The following is a 22369-nucleotide window of genomic DNA, read 5'->3' as shown; positions in this document are numbered from 1 at the left end:
GCTTGGGGACTCATAGACATCAGAACAGGCTAGGGGACTGAGGATGAGCTTGGCGAACATGATTAGTCGGCATTGGCAAGCACTCTGGATGGGGTCTTGCGTCAAAATAACTCTCTGGATCTGCAGGAAAGTTGATCTGGGCAAAACACTATAATAACCTCTGGGGTACCTCTGCTGCACACTGAAAAAGGCTTAATTTAAAATACACCCTACAGGGTAATAGACACTAGTATGGGACTTTAGGAAACTAAAAAAAAAACATGGAAATAAAACAGGGAACACAATCATCAAAAACTTTAGGTAAAGGTCTTCTGTCATGTTTGAAGACCGGAGGAAAAACAAGGAAGCGACATAAACTCTATATAGGTTTAATGTACAAAGTTCAGTATGCATACAACAACTTAGGAGAGACACAGAAGGACATCAAGCGAGGGGAAGACAAGACCAGACAATAAACTGAGAAAACACAAATCTAATTATACTGTAAAGAGTACTTGTATTGTAAGTGGCGTGTGTCTCTCTCTATCTCGCACACTTTCCTTTGCTTGCTCTCTTTTCCCCAGGCTATCTCATAACTATTCATAGGTGCAGCAGATTATGGCAGATCATGTTTGGGAACTGGATTGACAGCGGCCATATTTAAATTGCCAGAACACCGGGGTTACTTGGCTACCTGCGTTGTTAATCTCTGTGGTGATATTGATAATTGTGCTCTGTAAAAAATGAGTGTATGTTCTTGCTATCTATGTTGCCGTTTTGTGAGAAGTCGAAGTGAAGTTTTAGATTCTAACTGGAGAAACCTGGTTTTCTGTCTCCCTGTCTAATGCTTGGAGCATGGTAGGGAGAGAGAGAGAGAGAGAGAGAGAGAGAGAGAGAGAGAGAGAGCACATGTTTGCTTGTTACATTTTTGGTTTAATTTAATTGTGTTTAAATAAATTGACAGTCAGTCTGCCCTGCTGAAAAATCCAGCTTAAACAAGCCTAGGCTGTTGGCTGGTTTTAGCTGGTTGACCAGCCTGGTTTTAGAGGGGTTTTGGCCATTTCCAGGCTGGTTTCCAGCCATTTCCAGCCTGGTCTTAGCTGGTCAGGCTGGAAAATGACCAGCTAAATCCAGCTAAAACCAGCTTGAGCAGCCTGGTTTAAGCTGGACATAGCTGGTTTTGGCTGGGCTTCCAGCCTGACCAGCTAAGACCAGGCTGGAAATGGCTGGAAACCAGCCTGGAAATGGCCAAAACCCCTCTAAAACCAGGCTGGTAAACCAGCTAAAACCAGCCAACCAGCCTAGGCTTGTTTAAGCTGTTTTTTTCAGTAGGGTGCAGTGGAATTAAATCGTAAAACTAAATTGACTAATTACTAAACACAAGCAAACACGATGACTAGGAAACCAAGGTGGGAAACAGAACAAGGAAGCACATAACAAGGCACAGCTGAGAAACTGGAGCTGCGTCCCAAATGGCATACTATACACTTATGGACTATGTACTTACACACTCAACAGCATAGTATATGTATTGGTCCGTTTCCACTCAGTGGTACAGAACGATTCGGTTTGGTATGCTTTTATGGCCGTTTCTACTGTCAAAGGTTACCTAAAAGCGAATCGTACCGTACCACTTCTTTGGCACCCTTCCGAAAGGGTACCTAGCACGAGAAAACGGTACCAATAGGTGGAGCTAGAGATGCAGCTGAAAGCTATTGGTTTATAGAGATGCGTCACTCACAGAAGCAGGAGAATGAAAACAAAGGAAGCAACATTTTTAAAAACAGTCCAGACATTACACCGTAATAATATATACATATAATAATGAGCCATGGTCGACCCGAGCTCAAACAAAACTTGCCGTTAGCTTGATGAACAGCCACAAAGCCAAGAACAAAATCTGCTGTGCCCTGTTATTGTTTTATGAGCCCATCTAAAAATGTGAACGGTTTCTCATTCTCCAGAGAGCTCGCAGCGCATCTATGTTATTTTTGAAATAACGAACTTCTTGAGCTCATATAACATGCATCATTGAAGCGCTTCTGTTATCTGATCCTTTCAGAAACAAACATGAGAGTGAAGCGCAAAAAAACAAAGGAGAAGCCGGAAAAAACAGAGCAGTAAATTATGCTTTCTGCAACATAAAGCATGAACAAACTGTCATGTTTAATTATTATCATCGCCTTTCGACTATTATGAACTCAGATTGAGGGAATTACTTTCTAACAAGAGGTTGGTTACATGTGCTGCTGAAGATTAAAGACACACATGAGAGGTTTGCACTGACCGTGGGCTATATTTCGTGTGGTTTTTGAGCCCAAATAAGGGCTAAATGTATGCTGTGTGTAGTTTTTCAGTAATTGATAACATATCAGAGACTGTAAAGGTTTGTATGTGTTCATATATGCTGCATTTATTTATTTATTTCATATAATTGCAGATGTTACAGTAGGCAATTGTATTTTAATATGAAAAAATGAAAGGATTTAAATGTAAAAGATTATTATTGTCTATATAAAAATAAAATAAAATGCTACTTTGTTATTTTTGTTAATTTATTAGCTTGCTGTGAATTAGAACTGAATTTAAAAATAGTCACCATCGCCAACGATTATATATTCTTTAATAATAATAATAATAATTTGTATCATTATATTTGTATTCATGTTTACCTAACGTGATCCAGATTTTCGGATTTTGGGATTTGCACATTTCTGTTTTGGTGACAATGACACAGACAGTGATGACGTAAATTATGTCAACAAACAAAAAAAACAAGAAACATAGTTTGTCCAAAAAGTCTACAAAGACCTCATTGCTGTTTGCTCGTTGGTTAGTTTGGTTGATGTTTTCCAAAACATTCACCGTTTTCTGGATGGAAGCCATCTCTAATTCAGTGGTTTTTGTTGTCACAATCACACCAGCATCTGGTAATGGAGACCATATACATGAACACTAATTGTGTTTAAATATTTGAATATTTTGTGTTTTAGTATTTAGTATTATTTTACCTTCATCCTGATCCAGATGGGTATTTTGTCTTTCGATTCTCTTTGAACATCTATAAGTCAGAAGGCCGTCAGCAGTCATCAGATGTGTCAGCACTAAAGACATCACCATGCTCAGCACCAGATTAACCAGACAGAAGCAGAAGTGATAATCTTTGGAACAAAAGTCACAGTCCAGTTTAATACACTGTTGTGTGAGGAAACAAACTTTAGCAATGTTAACATTTTAACATGTCATTATGTCACCACGCTATCCGCATTTTCTCCGGAGTTTCATGTAATTTCGGGTGTTTCATTTTTCACTTGTGGACTTTAACTGCAGTTTGGCACTTTCACTTTCATTGGGGAACATTTCATGCAGGCCCACCTGACAAACGAGATATTGGATAAAACTATGAACTGCTGGAAGAGTGTTGTTTTAATGGAAGTTCATACCGCGTGCTGAATGGAAGACAAAAAATACTCCAGCATTTCACAATGCAGGTGTCTGTGGTCTTTACTGACTCGGTAGGTGGAAAGAGTGTCAAACAGTCGTGTGTGTGTGTGTGTGTGTGTGTGAACTATCCAGTCGCAAAACTTTTCGAAAAGTCCTACATGATGGTAATAGTTTGATTAAGGTGTTTACATGTCTGAACTGCACTTCAATAATGCGACTAAAATCGGCATACTCCACACGTCTTAATTCAATTTCTCTTAAGTTCGATTATAACCTTAATCAGATTAAATAAATTTTAAAAACGCTGTTTACATGGTCGACTCTTAATCAGAGTATTGTCTTAATCGCATTAAAATCGAATGATTAGTGTCCATGTAAAGTACTCATTAGCCGCGTTTCCACTATCGCGCCTAAAGCGAGCGAGCCAGGGCGAGCCAAGGCCAGTCGCGTTTCCACTATCACTTCCGGGGCGTAATCGGGCCAAAGCGGGGCTTCCTTGGGGCCAGCGTCCGGCCTTTTTCGGCCCGCCGAATACCTTGGGCCAAGGAGGGCCAACTGGGGCTTCGGGGCGGGGTTACGTACAAAGACGAGAGGAGACAAGATGCTTTCTTCCCTTACATTTATTTTGCTATCGCGCTTGATCAACTCACTAAGAAGAAGAAAAAAGTAAATGCCGCCGAACTGGAATGTCCTTATCCAGGGATCGTTGTCTGGCCTTACACCAACAGACCACAAACAGTAAAAAAGCAATCGCTTCGGTGTTCTCCATCTTCCAGCTCTCGTAGTGATGCCAGGTTGTGTTTGTGGTTATAATTTGAGTTTTTTGTTCCTGCTGAAGTGGGCGGGTTGTGTGACGGGTTGTGTGACGTTTGATTCGGGGGACGTTCTGGGGGCGGTGTTTGCGTGACGCGCTGCAAGCAACTAGCCCGACAGTGGAAACGCGACATGATTTCGGCCTCATTTCTCAACCTCCCGGGCTACTGGCCCGATTAAAGCCCTGGCTCGCACTGGCCCGATAGTGGAAATGCGGCTATTGTTGGCACATTGCTATTTTGAGGGCCTGAATTAGACTGCGCCATTGACCAACTAAAAGCTGGTCTAAAGTCCAGAGCACAGTGCATTAGATATGCGCCTATGCTAGTCCAAATGCTTACACGTTGCTTAATACACACAACATGTACAGCAATGCACAAATAACTTTACATATGAAAAATATAAAGGATTAAAATGTTACAAAATTATAATTTTTTAATAAATATAAAAACCACTACAAGCCTTCCTTACCTCAGCGGCACTTTTTTCAGTTTATTCATGACAATTTGCATTTCATTCATTCATTTTCTTTTCAGCTTAGTCCCTTTATTACTCAAGGGTAGCCAGAGCGGAATGAACCACAACTTATCCAGCACATGTTTTACGAAGCAGGAGCCGTTCCAGCCGCAACCCAACAGTGGGAAAACAATTTGCATTTGTATAATGTTATTATTAGTAGTATTATTTATTATATGTATATTTATATTTGTTTTAATAAAAACAAGTTTAGATTTGTCCACCTGTCTAGTTTTGGAGACGTCTGCATCATCGTATGTGTCATAAGAATAAGACGTGTGTTTAGATTTAACTCTAAACTCTAAACCGTTTTTTGACCACACTTCATTATTATTGTTCATTTATTCATTTGTTGGATATTAGAACTGAATTTAGAAATAGTTTAAAAACAAATCTTGCGCTTAATGAACTAAATTAAATATGTAGGCTAATGGATGTCTTCAGTGAAGTGAGTTAAAGTAAAGAGAAAGAGGCTAAATGGAGGAGGCTCATTCTATATCCTCGTGCTGCAGATGGTCTGTTTAATTTTTTCCACTTACAAAGCCCGCCATGTAAATAGCAAATGCGCCATGATGTGATGCAACTGACTCTTAAAGGGAATGAGAGATGAAACTCTGATTAGTTTAATGCACGTTATGCTCAAAACACACCCAGAACTCATTAAGAGAATAAGCTCAACCCTGTTAGACCATGTGCCAGGGCGCAGACCATATTTGTCCTCCTTAAAGTAGCAAAAGTGGATTAGGACACTCCCTTGATGCTTAGCCAATGCGCTTATGGCCAATTCCACTGAGTGGTACGGTACAATTCGGATGCTTTTATGGCTGTTTCCACTGTCAAAAGGCATACCGAACCGTACCGTACCTTTTTTCAGCACACTTTCAAAAGAGTACCAAAACATAAGAAAGGGTATCAAAAGGTGGAGCTACACACGCAGCTGAATGCTGATTGGTTACAGAGATACGTCACGAGCTTGTGGAGCTAGCCAGAATGAAAACAAAGGAACTGCCATGTTTTAAATACACATCCGAGACATTACATCGTAATGCTATGTGCATATAATAATGAGCCATGGTTGACATGAGCTCAAACAAACCTTGTCGATGTCTTGATGTACATACACAAAACAAAGAAGAACAAAATCTGCCGTGTCCTGTTGTTGTTTTACGAGGCCGTCTAAAAGTGCGAGCGGTTTTCGCTTTCTCCAGGGAGCTCGCGATCGCGTCTATATTTGATATAGCATACTTCTTGAGCTGATGATAATAACGTGTGTGTGATTATCGAAGTGTCTCTGTCATCTGATCCATTCATAAAGAAAAGGACAAACGCGAGAGTGGAGCTTGAAAAATCAAAGGAGAAGCCTATCAAAACACAGTAGCAAATTGTTTTAGCAACCTGAATCATGAACAAACTGCCATGTTTATCATCACCTTTTGGACTATTATGAACTTGGAATGACAGAATTACTGTCTAACAGAGGTTACATGTGCTGGTGAAGATTACAGACACATATGAGAGGTTTGCACTAACTGTGGGCTATATGTTGTGTGTTGTTTTTGAACCCAAATAAGCACTAAATGTATGCTGTGTAGTTTTTCTACCATTAGTAACATATCAGAGACTCCAAGGGTTTGTATGTGTTCATATATGTTGCATTACTTTATTTATTCCATATAATTGCAGATGTTACAGTAGGCTGTTTTGCATCATTGATCTGCAGTTATAATCAACTCATGTTCATAGAAAAGTTAGTAATAAACATTTCTACACAAGTATTTATGTGTATAAAGCATCTGTTTTGTGAGAAGTGCTTCTCATATAATATCTAAGCGACCCGTACAGCTTTACTGTAGACATTTATTCGAGCGAAAATGACGTCGACTGAAACTTTCTGTCATACACCACACCCACCAAAAGGGTACTCTTGGTAGTGGAAACGCAAGCCTGATAAAGGTGACCCGTACCGTACTGTACCAGTCAGTGGAAACGGGCCATAAGATTGTTAAAATAGAGCCCTCTGAGCTCACTTGTGGTCTTGTGGGCTTAAAGTGGCTTTTAATGTCTATGAGACCACAGGGAATGCCATTAATAATTTCAGTTTAGAGTAGGGTAATTGTAAGTTCCCCCTTTTGATTGCTATTCATGCCCTCACATTTTTGCTACTCATGCCCAAATAGATGACTATAAAAAAAACTAAAAGTGAAACACAAAATTAAACTGAAAAGTCCTAGTTGAATTAATATCAACCCAGGCTCATTCTGAAAACGTAGTCCCGCGGACGTTTCTGGAGGCCGAGAAATACGTCCTGGGAAGTACGTATTTTTGCAGTTTTTGTTTTCGCGAATCCGTGAGAGGCCGCTGTGTGCGCTTTTTCACTTCTTAAATGTCTCTCGCGAGTGCCGTTCACGCCCGCTCTGTTCTCGCATAAACCCACCAGAGGCCGCTGTCCGACTGGCTGAATGATTGACTGGGTGACCGGCCAATCAGCTGGCCGACCCAACCTCCTCCTTCCCCGAACCCAACCAATATTACCGATTGACCCGCCCACCCGCTTACTTCCCTAAACCCAACCAACAATTTACAAAAGCCGTCCAGAAAAAGAAAAGCCCTCATCCACGTTTTCAAATTTTACCACATTCTCACCCTGTTATGAACTTCTTCTCTTTTGTTTCTTGGATTCTGTTTTTGTCTTACCTGATTTCTGGAACCGGTCTTCCCCGGACTCGAACCCGGTCGTCATCGTGGTCAGCTCCTCTCTGCGTGTCAAGTCTGCCGACGTACAGGACGAGCTAACCGGACAAACTGCTTACGGCAGGAAAGCCCTCCACACGAAGGTAAGCGGTCAGCCGGTAATCGCTAAAAGGAACGGCGTCACACCGCCCCGTAGCGTTCGCTTAAAAAAATGAAATGCAGCCATACGTACCTCCGGCTACATAATTTACGGTCTCCAGAAACGTTCGTGGGACTATGTTTTCAGAATGAGCCTGTGTTGATTAATATAGATTTAGCTGTTGGCTAGAGCTTTAATTCCATACTGACTTCATGTATGTGCATCACAATGATTGGAGCGAGATAAATATATGTAAAGTATGAATACTGTACTGCACCACACACTATATATACATATCTACTGTATGTTTACATTTACTTACGGAGAAGAGGTGCACATCTCCCACCACTGGACAGACGATCATTGAGGATGAGGAGAAACATGGTGAAGCTCAGGACCAAGGTGACCTTTAGGTTGTTGCGTTCTCCTCCTTGAATTGGCAGAGAAAAGCTCACCAGATCAGCCACCATTATTAATACACTGGGAAGAATCAGGGTCACTACCGCACAGAAAGGATTGATGGATAAAGTGACCTGTCAAAAGATGACAGAAGTATAATTTTAAATTTTAAATTTGTTTACACAGTTACCCTTGTTAGTGTGCATGACGAATCATCAGTTCAACAGTTCATTTTTGTATTTATTGGTAAAGTCACTTATTATTCTCTTACAATATATCTCTCTATAATTATTCTCTTGATGTTACAGCAAAGAATGTGTATAGTTGAATGTACGTACAGATGCAGAGTTTGGCAAACATTATAAACAGTGTGTTTGACATTTATCAAATTTTGCAGTATGTACAAGTGTGGTTTATTTATGAACTAATTTCGAGAGGATCACGTGCTTATGATCAACACGGCTGCTCCTCATTAGCTCCGTAATGTGACCCATCAGATAATTACGAAAGAATTATAAATAACCAGAGTTTTTCACTCCAGTTATCTTCATCTTGAAGCTTCCCCCTCCTTCCACCCCTACTTCCTCCCCCTTTTTTCCGATAGGGCGACACGGTGGCCCAGTGGCTAGCACTGTTGCCTCACAGCAAGAACACCGCTGGTCCAGCCTCCTATCAGGCTGGTTGGTGTTTCTGTGCAGAGTTTACATGTTCTCCCCGTGTTCGCGTGGGTTTCCTCCGGGTCCCCCGGTTTCCTCCCACCGTCCAAAAACATATACCATAGCAATAGATTAAACCAAATTATCACAGAAAACAACCCTAGTTTACACTTCTCACGCGGCGACAAGCAGGGGAGTTCTCGAGACCTACCTGAGCTCGAACTCCCCTCTCGCCCTTCTAACGGGAGGGAGCCCCGGGCTCGAGGATATTACGAGCTCAGGGCTCTCTCCCAGGACAGCATGCCAAATACGCTTTATTGATTATCAGCTAAGTGTGAACTCTTGAAATGTATTAAACAAATTTAACCTAAGTGTTTTTTTATGTAATAAATACTTCTACACATTAAAAGGAATTATAATCAAGTCACCCATTACCGAGAGATAATTGCGAGATGGAGCCTGTTGATCAGATTGTATTGCCACACTCTCAGTGTTCCACTCACCACACTGGCTCGATCCAAACATAGTAGCATTATTAAGGTATACAAATGAAAGGTCACAATCTAAATAAACACACAAACATGTTTTAGTAGAAATTCAAATTACTTTACATTCTATTACACATAAAAAAAATCAGAAATAATGTCCCTGGTTGAGAGCAAAATGATCAGTATCAGTGTATACCCAAAATTGTTTTCCTACCACTTTGGTTCCACCCATTGATAGCCACACCACAATCCCCTGTCACAAAGGGGTAGGTGAAAAGGCTGATATCACAGCTCACTGCTATAAACAAGACAACCGCATAGTTCACAGTTCCATCATTCTTCACTGCTACATCATCTGTGTAAGTCTTTGTGGTAACATCTATCCTGATGGCAAAGAGAGAGATAACATGACATTGTCACCAAAGCTCATTAACCTGTGTTATCATTAGCACAGCTATCTTATATATAGCTTCAAGCACTTTATATTCAGTTTATCTATATAAGGGTAATTTCCCATCCTTGTTCTTGTTTGTACTTAGAATAATATGCTCCCTGATGACCAGCAATGAATTTTGAATTTCAATTGTTTTATATGTTCAAAATATTTAGTGTACTATGTGTTTTTAAAATGTGATCAAAGCAAAGCTGCACGCTCATAAAGCTGTTAAACACTTTGAAATCAAAATCACCACATCACCAAAATAATCACACTATAATCAGATGAGCCTGGTGATACAGAAACTCGCTGATCAGGGCTAGGTTTCTGTGCATGCAAGGTTGCAAACTTTATCTGTTTCTATCCACCTGTTTTTATGCACATTTTGGATATGTGCATTAAAAAAACAGTTGATGGAAACGCTAAGATGCACATAAGTTTTGAAAATGCGCATAAAAAAACATGCGAATAACTGAGTAGGATAAATTGTTTAATGGAGAAGAAAAAAATTGCATAAACTACGATGGAAACACTTTTATCGAACAAATTTCAGTATGCGCATTAAAAAAAAGTCATGTGATTTTGTTATGTGATAATAAAAATGTGTGTGAATGGACAAACCAGCAGGCTGGGCACATTGTAAAACATCTGAAATGTTATTTTTGTCTTTCTAAAACGCTTAACCATTTCAGTTAGTGTTATTATATTATTAATTACCTCAAGAACGTCTGTGCTCCACGTCTCACACCTTCAAATGCCACCACGCATTCATTGCACGTCGACATTTGTCTTCTGAGGCGCAACTAATTTATTAAATAAAGAAAAGATTCACGCAGCTTCTCCAGCTGCAGCAAATTCAGTTTTTACTTTTGATATTTGGTCAATCAAGACGATTTTATTCTCTTTGACTCATTGGATGGAAACGCAGCTTTATTTGTACGACTTTTATGCGATATTCCAGTTTTGCGCATAAATTTAATTAGCATTTTTGGATAGAAACATAGGTATTCATTGCAACTCCATCTGCGCTTCCCAAAAAGGCACGTAACAATAGCGCAAGAAGACTTTCTATATGCAACTAAAAAGTTGCTTTCTATTTAAAAAGTGCTGAAATATAACCTTATATGGAGTCGTATCCCAAATGTTCTGTTTAAACTCCTGTGGATAATCAACACAATCAATACAAAGCACCTACATGCAGACTGGGACATAAAACAGCTGGGGAAAAACAAAACAAAGCATAAGAACATAAAAGAACAGAAGGTTTTCGATATGAAATGCCCAATATATGGATGGGTTCTGCACATGTCCATGTTTTTTTTCTTAGTTTATCCCAATTGCCCTATTGTTTTCCAGTCTTTCAAGCATATTTCATTTTTAAATTTAATTATACATTTTTGTTCAGTGATTTAATTTATATGTGTATTTCTATTTTTGTTCTGTTCTGTTCTCTTCTGTTTTGTTTTGTTCTGTTGTTTTGTTCATGCCCTTTTTATTATTTAATTTATAAATTAAAGTAATCGAGTGTCCAGAAACATTTACAAAAGTAATTGTCATCACACCCATATAGTAATTTGATATATGGCAATATATACAAATTATATAAATGCATATAATAAATTTCTCATAAAATTTATGTCATATATGTAACTTAAATTTCAAAATATTGTGAAAATTTCCATTTACGTATTTTTTTCTGTATAAATAACTAAAAAGTTATATTCTTTGGTTTTCAATTATATCATTTCATTCAAAACTATAGCAGACAGGGTGGGAGAGACATTAAACCTTTGCCTCCTAAGCACTGGCTGAGCCAAAGTGATGCTAATGTCACGGGCAGGGTGTCAACGACTTTGTCTTTGTGGATCCATTCAGGCCAAAGAAACTCTGTGGTTGATAAACTTGTGTGGTCAGTGACTGGGCAGATTCTTTCAGTTATCCACTTCAATTGCATGTTTTGTTAATCATCTCCACCTTTAGCCACTGCCCCTCCTAAACATTCAAGTGGGAACTCCGACATGTGTCTTCTGACATGAATGGGAGAATGTATGAAAACACCACAGCAGCTGAGCCTGTCACACCCCTGATGTGAAGTTTGCCAAGCATAGTGTTAGTGCACAGCCATCATCAAATAGGCAACCTTTCAATGTCCCCTAGGCCCTTTAATTGCCATTGTTTGTAAATAATTAGAATAGAATTTAGATTGGGAGTCGTAAATGTGCTTTTACCTAGCTAATTGTAGTCAAAGGATTTTGTTAAAAAATGACTACATTGGGAAAGCATGCCAGTCCCCAAAGAGGGAGGATGCTGCGGAGGCCACCTGCTACTCAAAATGGGGAGACCTCATGGCAATATGTACATATGGGCTAGCCCTATCCTGGGGGAGTGCTACATATAATAAGCTGGTTAGCGGGTAGGGAAGACATGGGTCCACCTGAGAAGGGGGAACACTATGTGGCAGAATGACGCATATGGGATCGCCAACTGAAATCACGCATAGCTGGCACCAAATTCTAGCACGTGGGTTGACCAAGTAGGCATATCAGACATCGTACTAGGCCAGGCACCCAGCTCCTCCACTGAGTCAGGTGCTGGGTGCCTTGGAGGAACTCTCTAGGGTTCGCCAAACGAGGAACTCGCTTTAGCAGAGCAGAATGAGTGCATGTATCTCTGAGTTAGGGAGCATGGCGCAGCAATCGTTTTTGATGGCAAGTTTAGTTTCCTCACAATTGACCAGGGTTACCCAGTAATCAGAAGAGAAACCAGCTCCACTCGAAGATTATAAAATTTTGCGAATGTTTTAGGTGTCGCCCAGCACACAGCTCTACATATATTTGTGAGAGAGGTGCCGCATGCTAACGCCCAAGAGGAGGCGACACTTCTTGTTGAGTGTGCTCTCACCCCCGGGGGACATGGCTTGCCCTGACACTGATAGGCGACTATCATCAACTATCCAGTGGGCCAACCTCTGTTTCATATGGCACTTCCCTAGGCCTAAGAGGAGGGAAGGATGGATTTAATCACCTCGCGCCTCTGAGGAAACGGACGATTACATGATGCTTCCCAAGCGTGCTGCCACCCACCTCGTCATGGTGAGCGGAGATGGCTGCAACATAAACAGTCAGTGTGGAAGGTGACAGTCTATGCTCCAACTTATCCTTAAGAAAGGATAACACTATGCTAATCTGGCAAGTTCGGGGGTCTTCTCGGTGAGAATTGCACCACTTAGTGAATAGACTACACTTCAGGGCGTAGGCATGTCTCGTAGAGGGTAAAAGCTGGTAGATCACTTAAGTCTGGTAGGTCACTTAAACGCATGGTCGGAACGACATCTTTAAAAAACACGTTATTTGACCGTGTTGCTCTCTTAGGGGATGCCCAGGGGACAGGAAAGAAACCCAGTTTTCTGCCACTGTCACATAGTCGCGCACTCTAGTAGGAAATTGATTTCTGACTTAGAATTCAGCTTAGCAGATTGTTCTCCTCAGTCTCAGTGAAGCTCTGAAGCAAAAAAAAAATCCCAGAAACCCAAAATTACAGAACTAAATGACTACAGACCTGTGGCTCCAAAGGCCGGTACACACCAATCCAAAACCAAACAACTAGAGCTGACAAAACGCAACTGTGTTGTCACCTTGTGTTGGCTCACATCTGGTTTCGTCTGGACCAGAATCTACCTGTAATTACAGCCGGCCTCTTTGGGTTCCTTCTTGACTTGGATTGTTTTGTTGCTATGTCACTTCACATGTCACACTCGCGCTCTGATTCATTGTTGAATCGAGAGGTGACGTGAAACACACCAAACCAACTAGCCAGAGTGACACTGACCAACGAAGCCCAATGATCAACCGTCGGCTCATTGTGTCCCAGCACTGTCTGTAGTTAAAGTCATTTGAAAAACTGGTTCTGGCCCACCTGAAGGATATCATTGACCCTCACTTGAATCTCTTCAGCTTGTCTAAAGAGAAAACAATTTTGTGGATGATGCAATCAAAATGGGACTGCGTTATGTTCACCTCCAAAATATATGTGAAGATCCTGTTTGTAACCTCAGCTCACCATTTAACACAATCATCCCGAACCTCCTCCTTCCCAAATTAAATCAGCTGTCTGTGCCCATCTGTCTGTGGACCATCAGCTTCCTGACAGACAGGTGGCAGCTGGTAAAGTTGGGAAAATCCTCATCCAAACTTCAGCACTGGCATCCCTCAGGGATGTGTTCTCTCCACATCAAAGCACCTCTCTGTCAAGCTCCTAAAGTTTGTGACACCACACCTATCGCCTCAATCATGACGGTGACAAGTCTTCTTACAGACAGGAGGTTAAAGAGCTGGCTGTCTAGTGCAGTCTAAACAACCTGGAGATTAACATGCTCAAAACTGTGGAGGTGACCGTGGACTTCAGAAGAAGCCCCCCTGCTCTCCCCCCACTCACCATCATGAACAGCACTGTGGCTGCAATATCATGGCATTCCATAGACTGAATAATTGTGCTAGATGGGTGTGTCACTGCCAAGGACTACCAAACCATTCTGGAGGACCATGCACACCCAATGGTTTAAACAATGTATGGTGGTCAGGATGATAATGTACCAAAACACACAACAACATTGGAGACATGTAATCTGTGAATATTATTGAGACCCTTTGGGATATTTTTGAGTAGCAAGTCAGGAAATGTTTTCCTCCACCAGCATCAATACAATGGCAAAAAAATAGTGGCTGAAATGCAGTGTATTTAATGTTGTATTGTGTAAATTTGCATACTGCATAGTTTAATTATCCAACAAAGCTATAAATATAGGACCTTGTGGAGTACAATATATTGCAAACATTATGTTTTTTTAATATTGTAAGCTAAAAATAACATTGCCCTGTCATAAACAAAATTTGTTCACTTACACATTGTCCAAAACTAGTCCAGGAGTCCAGATTTTGTGAACTGGCAACATAACAGATGCAGCACTAGATATCGTGTCATCCCAGGCAAGTTCAGGATCTGTCCACCTCTTTGGAGAAAAAAGTTACTTGTAAAAAAATCGAGGCAACACTGTGGTGACCATTGAAAATGAAATAATTGTAAACATCTGTTTAGAAGTGAATGCGGTTTGTTTTTTAAAATAAAAAAATGTATCTGCTTACCATTTTTACCAAGACACGGCTGCTCATTTGCATTTCCTTAGTATCCTTAACATGGAGGCATATGTTGGAAATGCAAAAAAAAAAAACATTAATAAGATTTAAATGTATATAATATAAAATATAGCTGCATGCAGTGTTAAATTGCAAATTTATGTAATTTAGTTCCAATGTAGCAATATTATATTTATATAAGTGAAAATTTATATTATTTGTGTTTTAAAAATCTCATTTCATTCAAAACTCAAGTGTGAGACAGTTTATGCATTTCCTGATCATTGAGTAAAGTAATACAAAGGCTAAGTCAGGGGTGTCAAACTCCTGGAGGGGCGCAGCTCTGGATAGTTTAGTTCCAACTCTAATTAAACACACCTGATCATAGTAATTGAGTCCTTCAGGCTTGTTTGAAACCTATTGGTAAAGCTGCGGTCACACTGGACTTTTCTCCCCATAGACATCCATTCATACACACGCAAATGCATCAGACCGGAAACGCAAGGTCGTGCGACAAGTTCTGCAGAGTTCAAGCTTGGTGAACTCTGACCTGCGAAATTGCATCAGGTGACGTGAAACCAATCGAAGATCAAAACATGACCTCTCTGGACAAAAATTTTAATGATTGAGCAATCGCTTGCTTTTTAAAATGTCTAATCATCCTGTTTAATCCCGCCCCATTTCGCTGCACCGTACTACACAATTTTGCATGCTCAAACTCTAGTGAGACCGCAGCTTAAGTGTATTGAAGTAGGGTTGGAACTAAACTGTGTTGGGCTGTGGCCCTTCAGGAACTAAGTTTGACACCCCTCTGCTAAGTTGAGTCACAGCTGTGCCTTTGTCTTTGTGGATGGTCTAGACCAGAGGTACCCAAACTCTGTCCTGAAGGGTTGGTGTCCTACAAAGTATAGCTCCAGCTTTCAACACACCTGTCTCAAAGTTTCTAGTATACCTAGAAAGAGCTTTATTAGCTGTTTCAAGTGTGCTTAATTGGGGTTGGAACTAAAATATGCAGGACTCCAGCCTTTCAGGACAGAGTGATCCCTGAGGAACGGACCACTGATCCTTTTAGGCTGAATACACTCATTTGTTGATGAGATCTCTAGACCAGAAGTACCCAAACTCTGTCCTGAAGGGCTGGTGTCCTACAAAGTTTAGCTCCAGCTTTCAACACACCTGTCTTAAAGTTTCTAGTATACCTAGAAAGAGCTTTATTAGCTGTTTCAAGTGTGCTTAATTGGGGTTGGAACTAAAATATGCAGGACTCCAGCCTTCCAGAACAGAGTGATCCCTGAGGAACGGACCACTGATTCTTTTAGGCTGAATACACTCATTTGTTGATGAGATCTCTAGACCAGAAGTACCCAAACTCTGTCCTGAAGGGCTGGTGTCCTACAAAGTTTAGCTCCAGCTTTCAACACACCTGTCTCAAAGTTTCTAGTATACCTAGAAAGAGCTTTATTAGCTGTTTCAAGTGTGCTTAATTGGGGTTGGAACTAAAATATGCAGGACTCCAGCCTTTCAGGACAGAGTGATCCCTGAGGAACGGACCACTGATCCTTTTAGGCTGAATACACTCATTTGTTGATGAGATCTCTAGACCAGAAGTACCCAAACTCTGTCCTGAAGGGCTGGTGTCCTACAAAGTTTAGCTCCAGCTTTCAACACACCTGTCTTAAAGTTTCTAGTATACCTAGAAAGAGCTTTATTAGCTGTTTCAAGTGTGTTTAATTGGGGTTGGAACTAAAATATGCAGGACTCCAGCCTTCCAGGACAGAGTGATCCCTGAGGAACGGACCACTGATCCTTTTAGGCTGAATACACTCATTTGTTGATGAGATCTGGGTGGGTGAAACTTCAGTATCTGAACAAGATCTTTCAACTATCAATCTACTTTATTTACATTATTTGTGTATATTTGTCTCTACCTCTAGGTATCACAAACCCCTAAAATATATATAATATACAGGGCAACACTTCCCTTGTTAGACTTCTAGATTTCTTGTTAGAAAACTACTTGTCAGATTTCTCGAAGAAGACTTTGATGACTGCAGTACAACCAGCATGTTCTCTATAAACAATTCTGTTTAAAGAAACGAGTCTCCACATGAGCAACCGGCCAAAGTCATTTGGAGATGATTTAGCAAAACTGTTGAAGCACCATATATTCAATTGCTGTGTGTAGTGAGTCAGCAATGATTTCTTGATTCGATTGAGTAACACATCTTTCCCTAAATTTTGTGGCGCCTCATTATCTCTGGCTTAAGTTACCCCAGGACCTAAGGCAAGGACCTATACCCCAGGACCTATATAAATCGTCCTTCACTAAAGACAAATAATGTTTTTTGCACCAGTTGTAATAGCAAACGGTAACCGCAAAAAGTCTAGCCATGTGTTTACCGCAAGATCTGTTAATCAAAATTAACACCCAGGAAAGAATGGAACCTTTCTTTCCTGTTTGTGAGCAGTCACACAAAGGAATGATAACTATTAGTTAAGAAACAGACATTTAGTTTAAAATTGCTAATTGGCATACATGTATTCTTGCTAAAATTTGTGTATACCTTAGTATGTATGCAGTCATATGAACTTGCTGTAACCTTAGCAGATATTTAAGGTATTTTAACTTGTGTAACGTATATGAGACATATGATGTTTGATGTCAAACAATAGCTTTATTAAGGTTTCAATAACTTTTCTCAAAGGCTGCATTTACACTGCATGGTTCAAGCGATCCAATAAAAAAAAATTCTCCCATGTGGCTCAGTTCGGATATGGCCCATGTACGTGTAAGCAGGGAAAAATAATCATATGGATTTAAATTTACTCAAATCAGATTCAGGCCTCGTTCATATGTGGATATTTATCCTGTAAGAACTGAATACCTGCCCTCATTTCTGCAGTGTAAGCAGGTAGATCGAATTTTTACCAGTCAATGCGAGATGCACATCATAAAAAAGGTAGCGAACGACATCATATTTGTCGCTTTCACTTCGCAACAGACTTCAGCAGAGTCCTAAATCTTAAATCTCATACACACACACAAAAAAAATCTTATATATTGTCATGTAGCACAAATATTCAAGAATGTTAACGAGAGAGAATGAGTGTGAATGCAACATCCACCAAGTAACCAACATAAACAAATATAACATTATTGCATTCATCATGTACATAAATCACACCATGGACATGACACTAAGATGACTACTGGTTTTAAAAAGCCTAGACCTGAAAAGACTTTAACGGTTGTATAAATTGGAAAACATTTTACTTTATGCTTAAATTGCCATGCTCATTTAATATTTACCAGAACAATATATCTAACTCTTAAATGTAATACACAATCCTAAAACTTTTATTTTAATACTAAAATGAAGGTGCAGATGCTTAATATTACATCAACACCCACAGTAATTCTAATTGCTTCAGTGTAGAAAATATTTAAGCTGTGTTTACCTGACAACAAAGGTATATTTTTCAGTGCAGTTTAAATAGTTAACATTGACATTTCATATTAAAATTACATTTAAAGAGTGCCGTCTCACATTTCCTTCTAAAATTAGCATTTTTTTTCAGCCTCCTTTATTTATGTTCAGTTCTTTCATGTTAAAGGCAATGAATTCATCACCATGAAAGTAAAATCACCCACTGAACCAAGGAGCATGAAAAAATGCTTATGTTAGAAGAAAATTTCAGATGACACTTCATTTGTTTTTCCAAGCATAAAAAAAGATACTTACAAAAGTCAGTGTCTCGTACTGCACTAAAGTGACGTTTACAGTGACTGAACATTGAGCGTTCTGCGGCGCACTCATCTCTTTCTTATCAATTAGTTTTTTTGCCAGACACCGACTGTCACATGACTCTAGTAAAACTGTAAGAGCAGATAAAGATATTTCAAATTAAATTGCATTAAACACTTAATAACCCTCAACATTTGTCTGTTTACTGTAAAAAAATATCAACAACAAAATCGCAACAGAAAGTGCAGCTCAAGAAACAGTTTACCAACTGGACTTGAAAAGATGAGTAACAATAATGAGATCTTCTGATGACAAGCCATTTCAAACCCTACAAACAAGAAACAAAAATCTTTAATATTTAATACTTTAATATTTAATACTTTAGCTTTTAAAGGTTGATTGTGCCTAATGTATTTTGGGGGAAATGACAAGCATTATCTTACCTTTGGTAGTCGATGTGAATGATGAAAGTCGGCAATAATTTCTTCACCTGAAATGTCACCTGTCGTAGTTTATCTGAATAAGCATCAAATCAGCTTTTTAAAGGCTATGAGCTCTTTTAATATTACGTAAGATGCACAATAAAATAAACTAAACAGGGCCATCTCATATTTCATTTAATCAAACATCAATGTAAAATTCAGTTTCAGAGAATTTCATGAGCCTCATTTTGGACATCAAGGATGTGAGCACAAAAGCAGTTTTCCAGTGCAACGTCAACAACCTCCGGACATTCATTTGACTCACAATCAAACCCAACAATTTCAGTTGTGTTTGTTAAATAAAACTTTAAAAGTTAGGATATCCAGTCAGTCTATTCCAGTAAACTAAAAAAAATAACAATAATTGAAATTAATAAAATTTTGGAATTCCCTGTTCATTTACCTAAACAAATGGATCTTTTATTTATCATAAAGTTAATTTCAGCAGAATAATCTTCTTTTCTCCAGTGTCGACTTCCAATATGCACGTTTTATCTCGCGTTCTTTATACATCATCTTGTCTGTGAAGTTCATCACACACTGTAAAGTCTATAAGGGATTTTTGAGAATTTCACGAGCCTCCTTTTGGACATCAAGTCTATGAGCACAAAAGCAGTTTCCAGTGCAGTGTCAACAACATCCGGACATTTATTTGACTCTCAATCAATCCCAACACCTGTCTGTAAACAGAAAAATAAAGGAAATACACGCAGAGTCAATTCACATCTGCAAACTTATTATTTGCCTGAGGATTTAGAGCAGGGGTGTCCAAACTCGGTCCTGGAGGGCCTGTGTCCTGCAGATTTTAGCTCCAACTTGCCTCAACACACCTGCACGGATGTTTCTAGAAAGCCTAGTAAGTGCTTGATTAGCTAGCCCAGGTGTGTCTGATTGGGGTTGGAACTAAACTTTGCAGGACACCGGCCCTCCAGGACCGAGCTTGGACATGCCTGGTGTAAATGCATGAAACATTTGTGGCTCATTTCAAGAGTAGCACAACAGCACGAGAAAGACTATTGATGCTACAAAATCAGATGGGTAAACCAAGCCTTAAGTTAATTCAGGAGGTGGAAACACGTTGGAACAGCACCTATGCCATGCTAGAGTGTCTCTTTGCACAGAGGGAGCCGGTAGGTGCTGCTCTAGCAACCTCACACCTTTGACTGCAGAACAGTACCAAACAATAAATGAATGTCTTTGTGTGATGTGTCACGTCAATGAGGCATCCATTGAATTGTCAGAGGAGAAGAGAGTGTCAGGTTCAAAGGTGATTCCACTAATTCGAATGCTGAGGCATGCAATCACCTCAAAGACCTCACAGGTTCAGGACGAGACTGCATTACGAGAGTGCAACAACCTCTTGAGACTTCTTTCGGAAAGGATGTCTACATATGAGACCATGAGCGTTATGACCCTTGCCACTCTACTTGATCCATGCTTTAAAACCATAGCCTTCTGCAGCCAATCTAATGCACAGAATGCTGTGAGACGCCTCACATCAGAATGTGCAGCAGTGATTAGAGCATCTGAAAACACACAATCCCCTCACACACAGAGACAACAGGAGCCACAAGTGATGCAGTACACTCAGGTTGTATAGAGTGTGTGGCTATTGCAGAGATTTACATTCAATTCCATTAAACATTGTATTTGTATTATTTTATCTATAGGTATGTGGGATCTGCTGGACAGTCACGACTGCAGATGCCACTGTTGAAGTCAAACGATACCTCAGTGACCCAAATATCCCCCGCACCGAAGATCCCCTGCATTTCTGGGCTACCCAAAAGGGTGTCTATCCACACCTCCATTTACTTGCCCTGGAATTTTTATGCACTCCTGCATCATCAGCCCCATGTGAGAGAATATTTTCAAAGGCAGGGGAAGTAGTAAATTAAAAAAAGAAATAGACTTAATCCTCACAGTGTTGAACAAATCCTGTTCCTTAATAAAAATCTTTAATTTCTTGTATTTGTAAGAATGGGTTTTAAAACCACAGCGGTTCGAACTGTAGTTCTGCCGAATGACTAAAAAGTGATCAGTATTGATGGTAAAAACTGTACATTCTAGTCAAACCATCCTTCTGCAATCTTATACCAAAAACAGAAATAAGGGCATTATTAATAGCTAAATATGTGGGAGAGCGTTGATATTATGTGATCGTATTGTATTGCAATATGGAACAATTAGATGTTGATGTTAAATCAAAAGTAATTCACAAATACTTGATAATGAAATGATTTAATGACAATAATTCTCGATGGTTACAACTGAATTAATTACGAAATAGCTGTATAAAATGATCAAATATGAAGTGATAAAGCATATAAAGTTACCAGAGATAGAAAGAGAGACACAGGGGGAGGGAGAGAGAGACAAAGAGAGCAGGCCCAGAAGTTAGCCTGATTGCAGTAGAGTCAGAGAAGATAGACTCCAGAGGAGGAGAGGAGCAGAGCAGGAAAGCAGACCAGGAAAAGACAGGCCGGGAAAAGAGCAGGCCAGGAAAAGAGAGCCAAGGAAAAGAGGCAGAGCAGCGTTTTACTACCTATTTGGTATCTTTCTTGACCATGTGACTAAAGCCCAAATGTAGAGACATTCAAACTGACCAATCAACATGTGACCACATCGTAAAACCCCCAAAGTCCACATACCAGGCCCTTATCTAATCAGTATCTGCCTTTGGAGTCAGTGCAGACCTTCTTGAGTCAAAAAGACATGTTTTGTCATATAAATAAAAGCATATGATAATTTAGCCTCTTACATATTTATGACAATAAAATGTCTGCTCTCCAGTTCACAAGCACTTTACTATTCAACAATGTTCTTTTTATTTGATTATATGCCTACACGAGCCTTGCCAATCTCATAGGTTTCTGACTGAAGCTGAAGTGTATATGAATAAGGCTTCATTTATTGATCAAAGCAGATTCATAGTCTGCTTCTATCTTCACTTGTCTCTGTAGAAGTTGTTCCATGTGTTCCATAAATTCATCATCCACACAATTTTTTATTTAATAATTATTATTGTCATGTATTTATTTTTTATAAAGCAGAAATTTATTTATTACATGAACCGTTAAAAACTATACATATATTTCTTTATTTTACTTATTGCAATCGGTCCTCTGGGGCATGCAACATGTTCATCTTTTCACCACAAGATGTCGGTATTGTGTGCAGCGTTAGAAATCTTCGAGTAATGAACCTTTTTACGATACACTTGAAGGGAAAGCTTTGGTGCTTCGGAAAGCTTCATTTCACCATCACTATCAAAAACCAAGGTAAAGGTCGAAACACGACAAGGCAAGACAAGGATAACACTTCATAATGCTTACTTACAGTTGACAAGAGTGTGTGAATGAGGTGTCTTTAGAGTCATAGTAATCAGACCTTCATGAGCTTCCAGCTGTTTGTGTGTGTAATCAAGGGGAATCAGGAACTGGTGTGT

General features: G+C 39.7%; 1 protein-coding gene across 1 annotated transcript; it reads right to left on the bottom strand.

The window, feature by feature from the left end:
* Positions 1-239: 239 nt before the first annotated feature.
* Positions 240-18941, bottom strand: LOC130220599 (zinc-activated ligand-gated ion channel). The gene is made up of 11 exons (XM_056452824.1): positions 18883-18941; positions 18705-18767; positions 18437-18570; positions 14703-14747; positions 14463-14569; positions 9340-9509; positions 9073-9200; positions 7905-8115; positions 2991-3140; positions 2652-2906; positions 240-247 (listed from the first exon to the last, which is right to left on the bottom strand). Exons 2-11 carry the CDS (start codon positions 18757-18759, stop codon positions 240-242), a joined length of 1263 nt encoding a protein of 420 aa, XP_056308799.1. The 5' UTR covers positions 18760-18767; positions 18883-18941.
* Between the last annotated feature and the right edge of the window lie 3428 nt (positions 18942-22369).

Source organism: Danio aesculapii, chromosome 3 (genome assembly GCF_903798145.1).
Source record: "Danio aesculapii chromosome 3, fDanAes4.1, whole genome shotgun sequence".
Lineage (NCBI taxonomy): Eukaryota > Metazoa > Chordata > Actinopteri > Cypriniformes > Danionidae > Danio > Danio aesculapii.
Note: the sequence above shows the minus strand (reverse complement) of the source record. Positions and strands in the feature narration are given on the sequence as shown.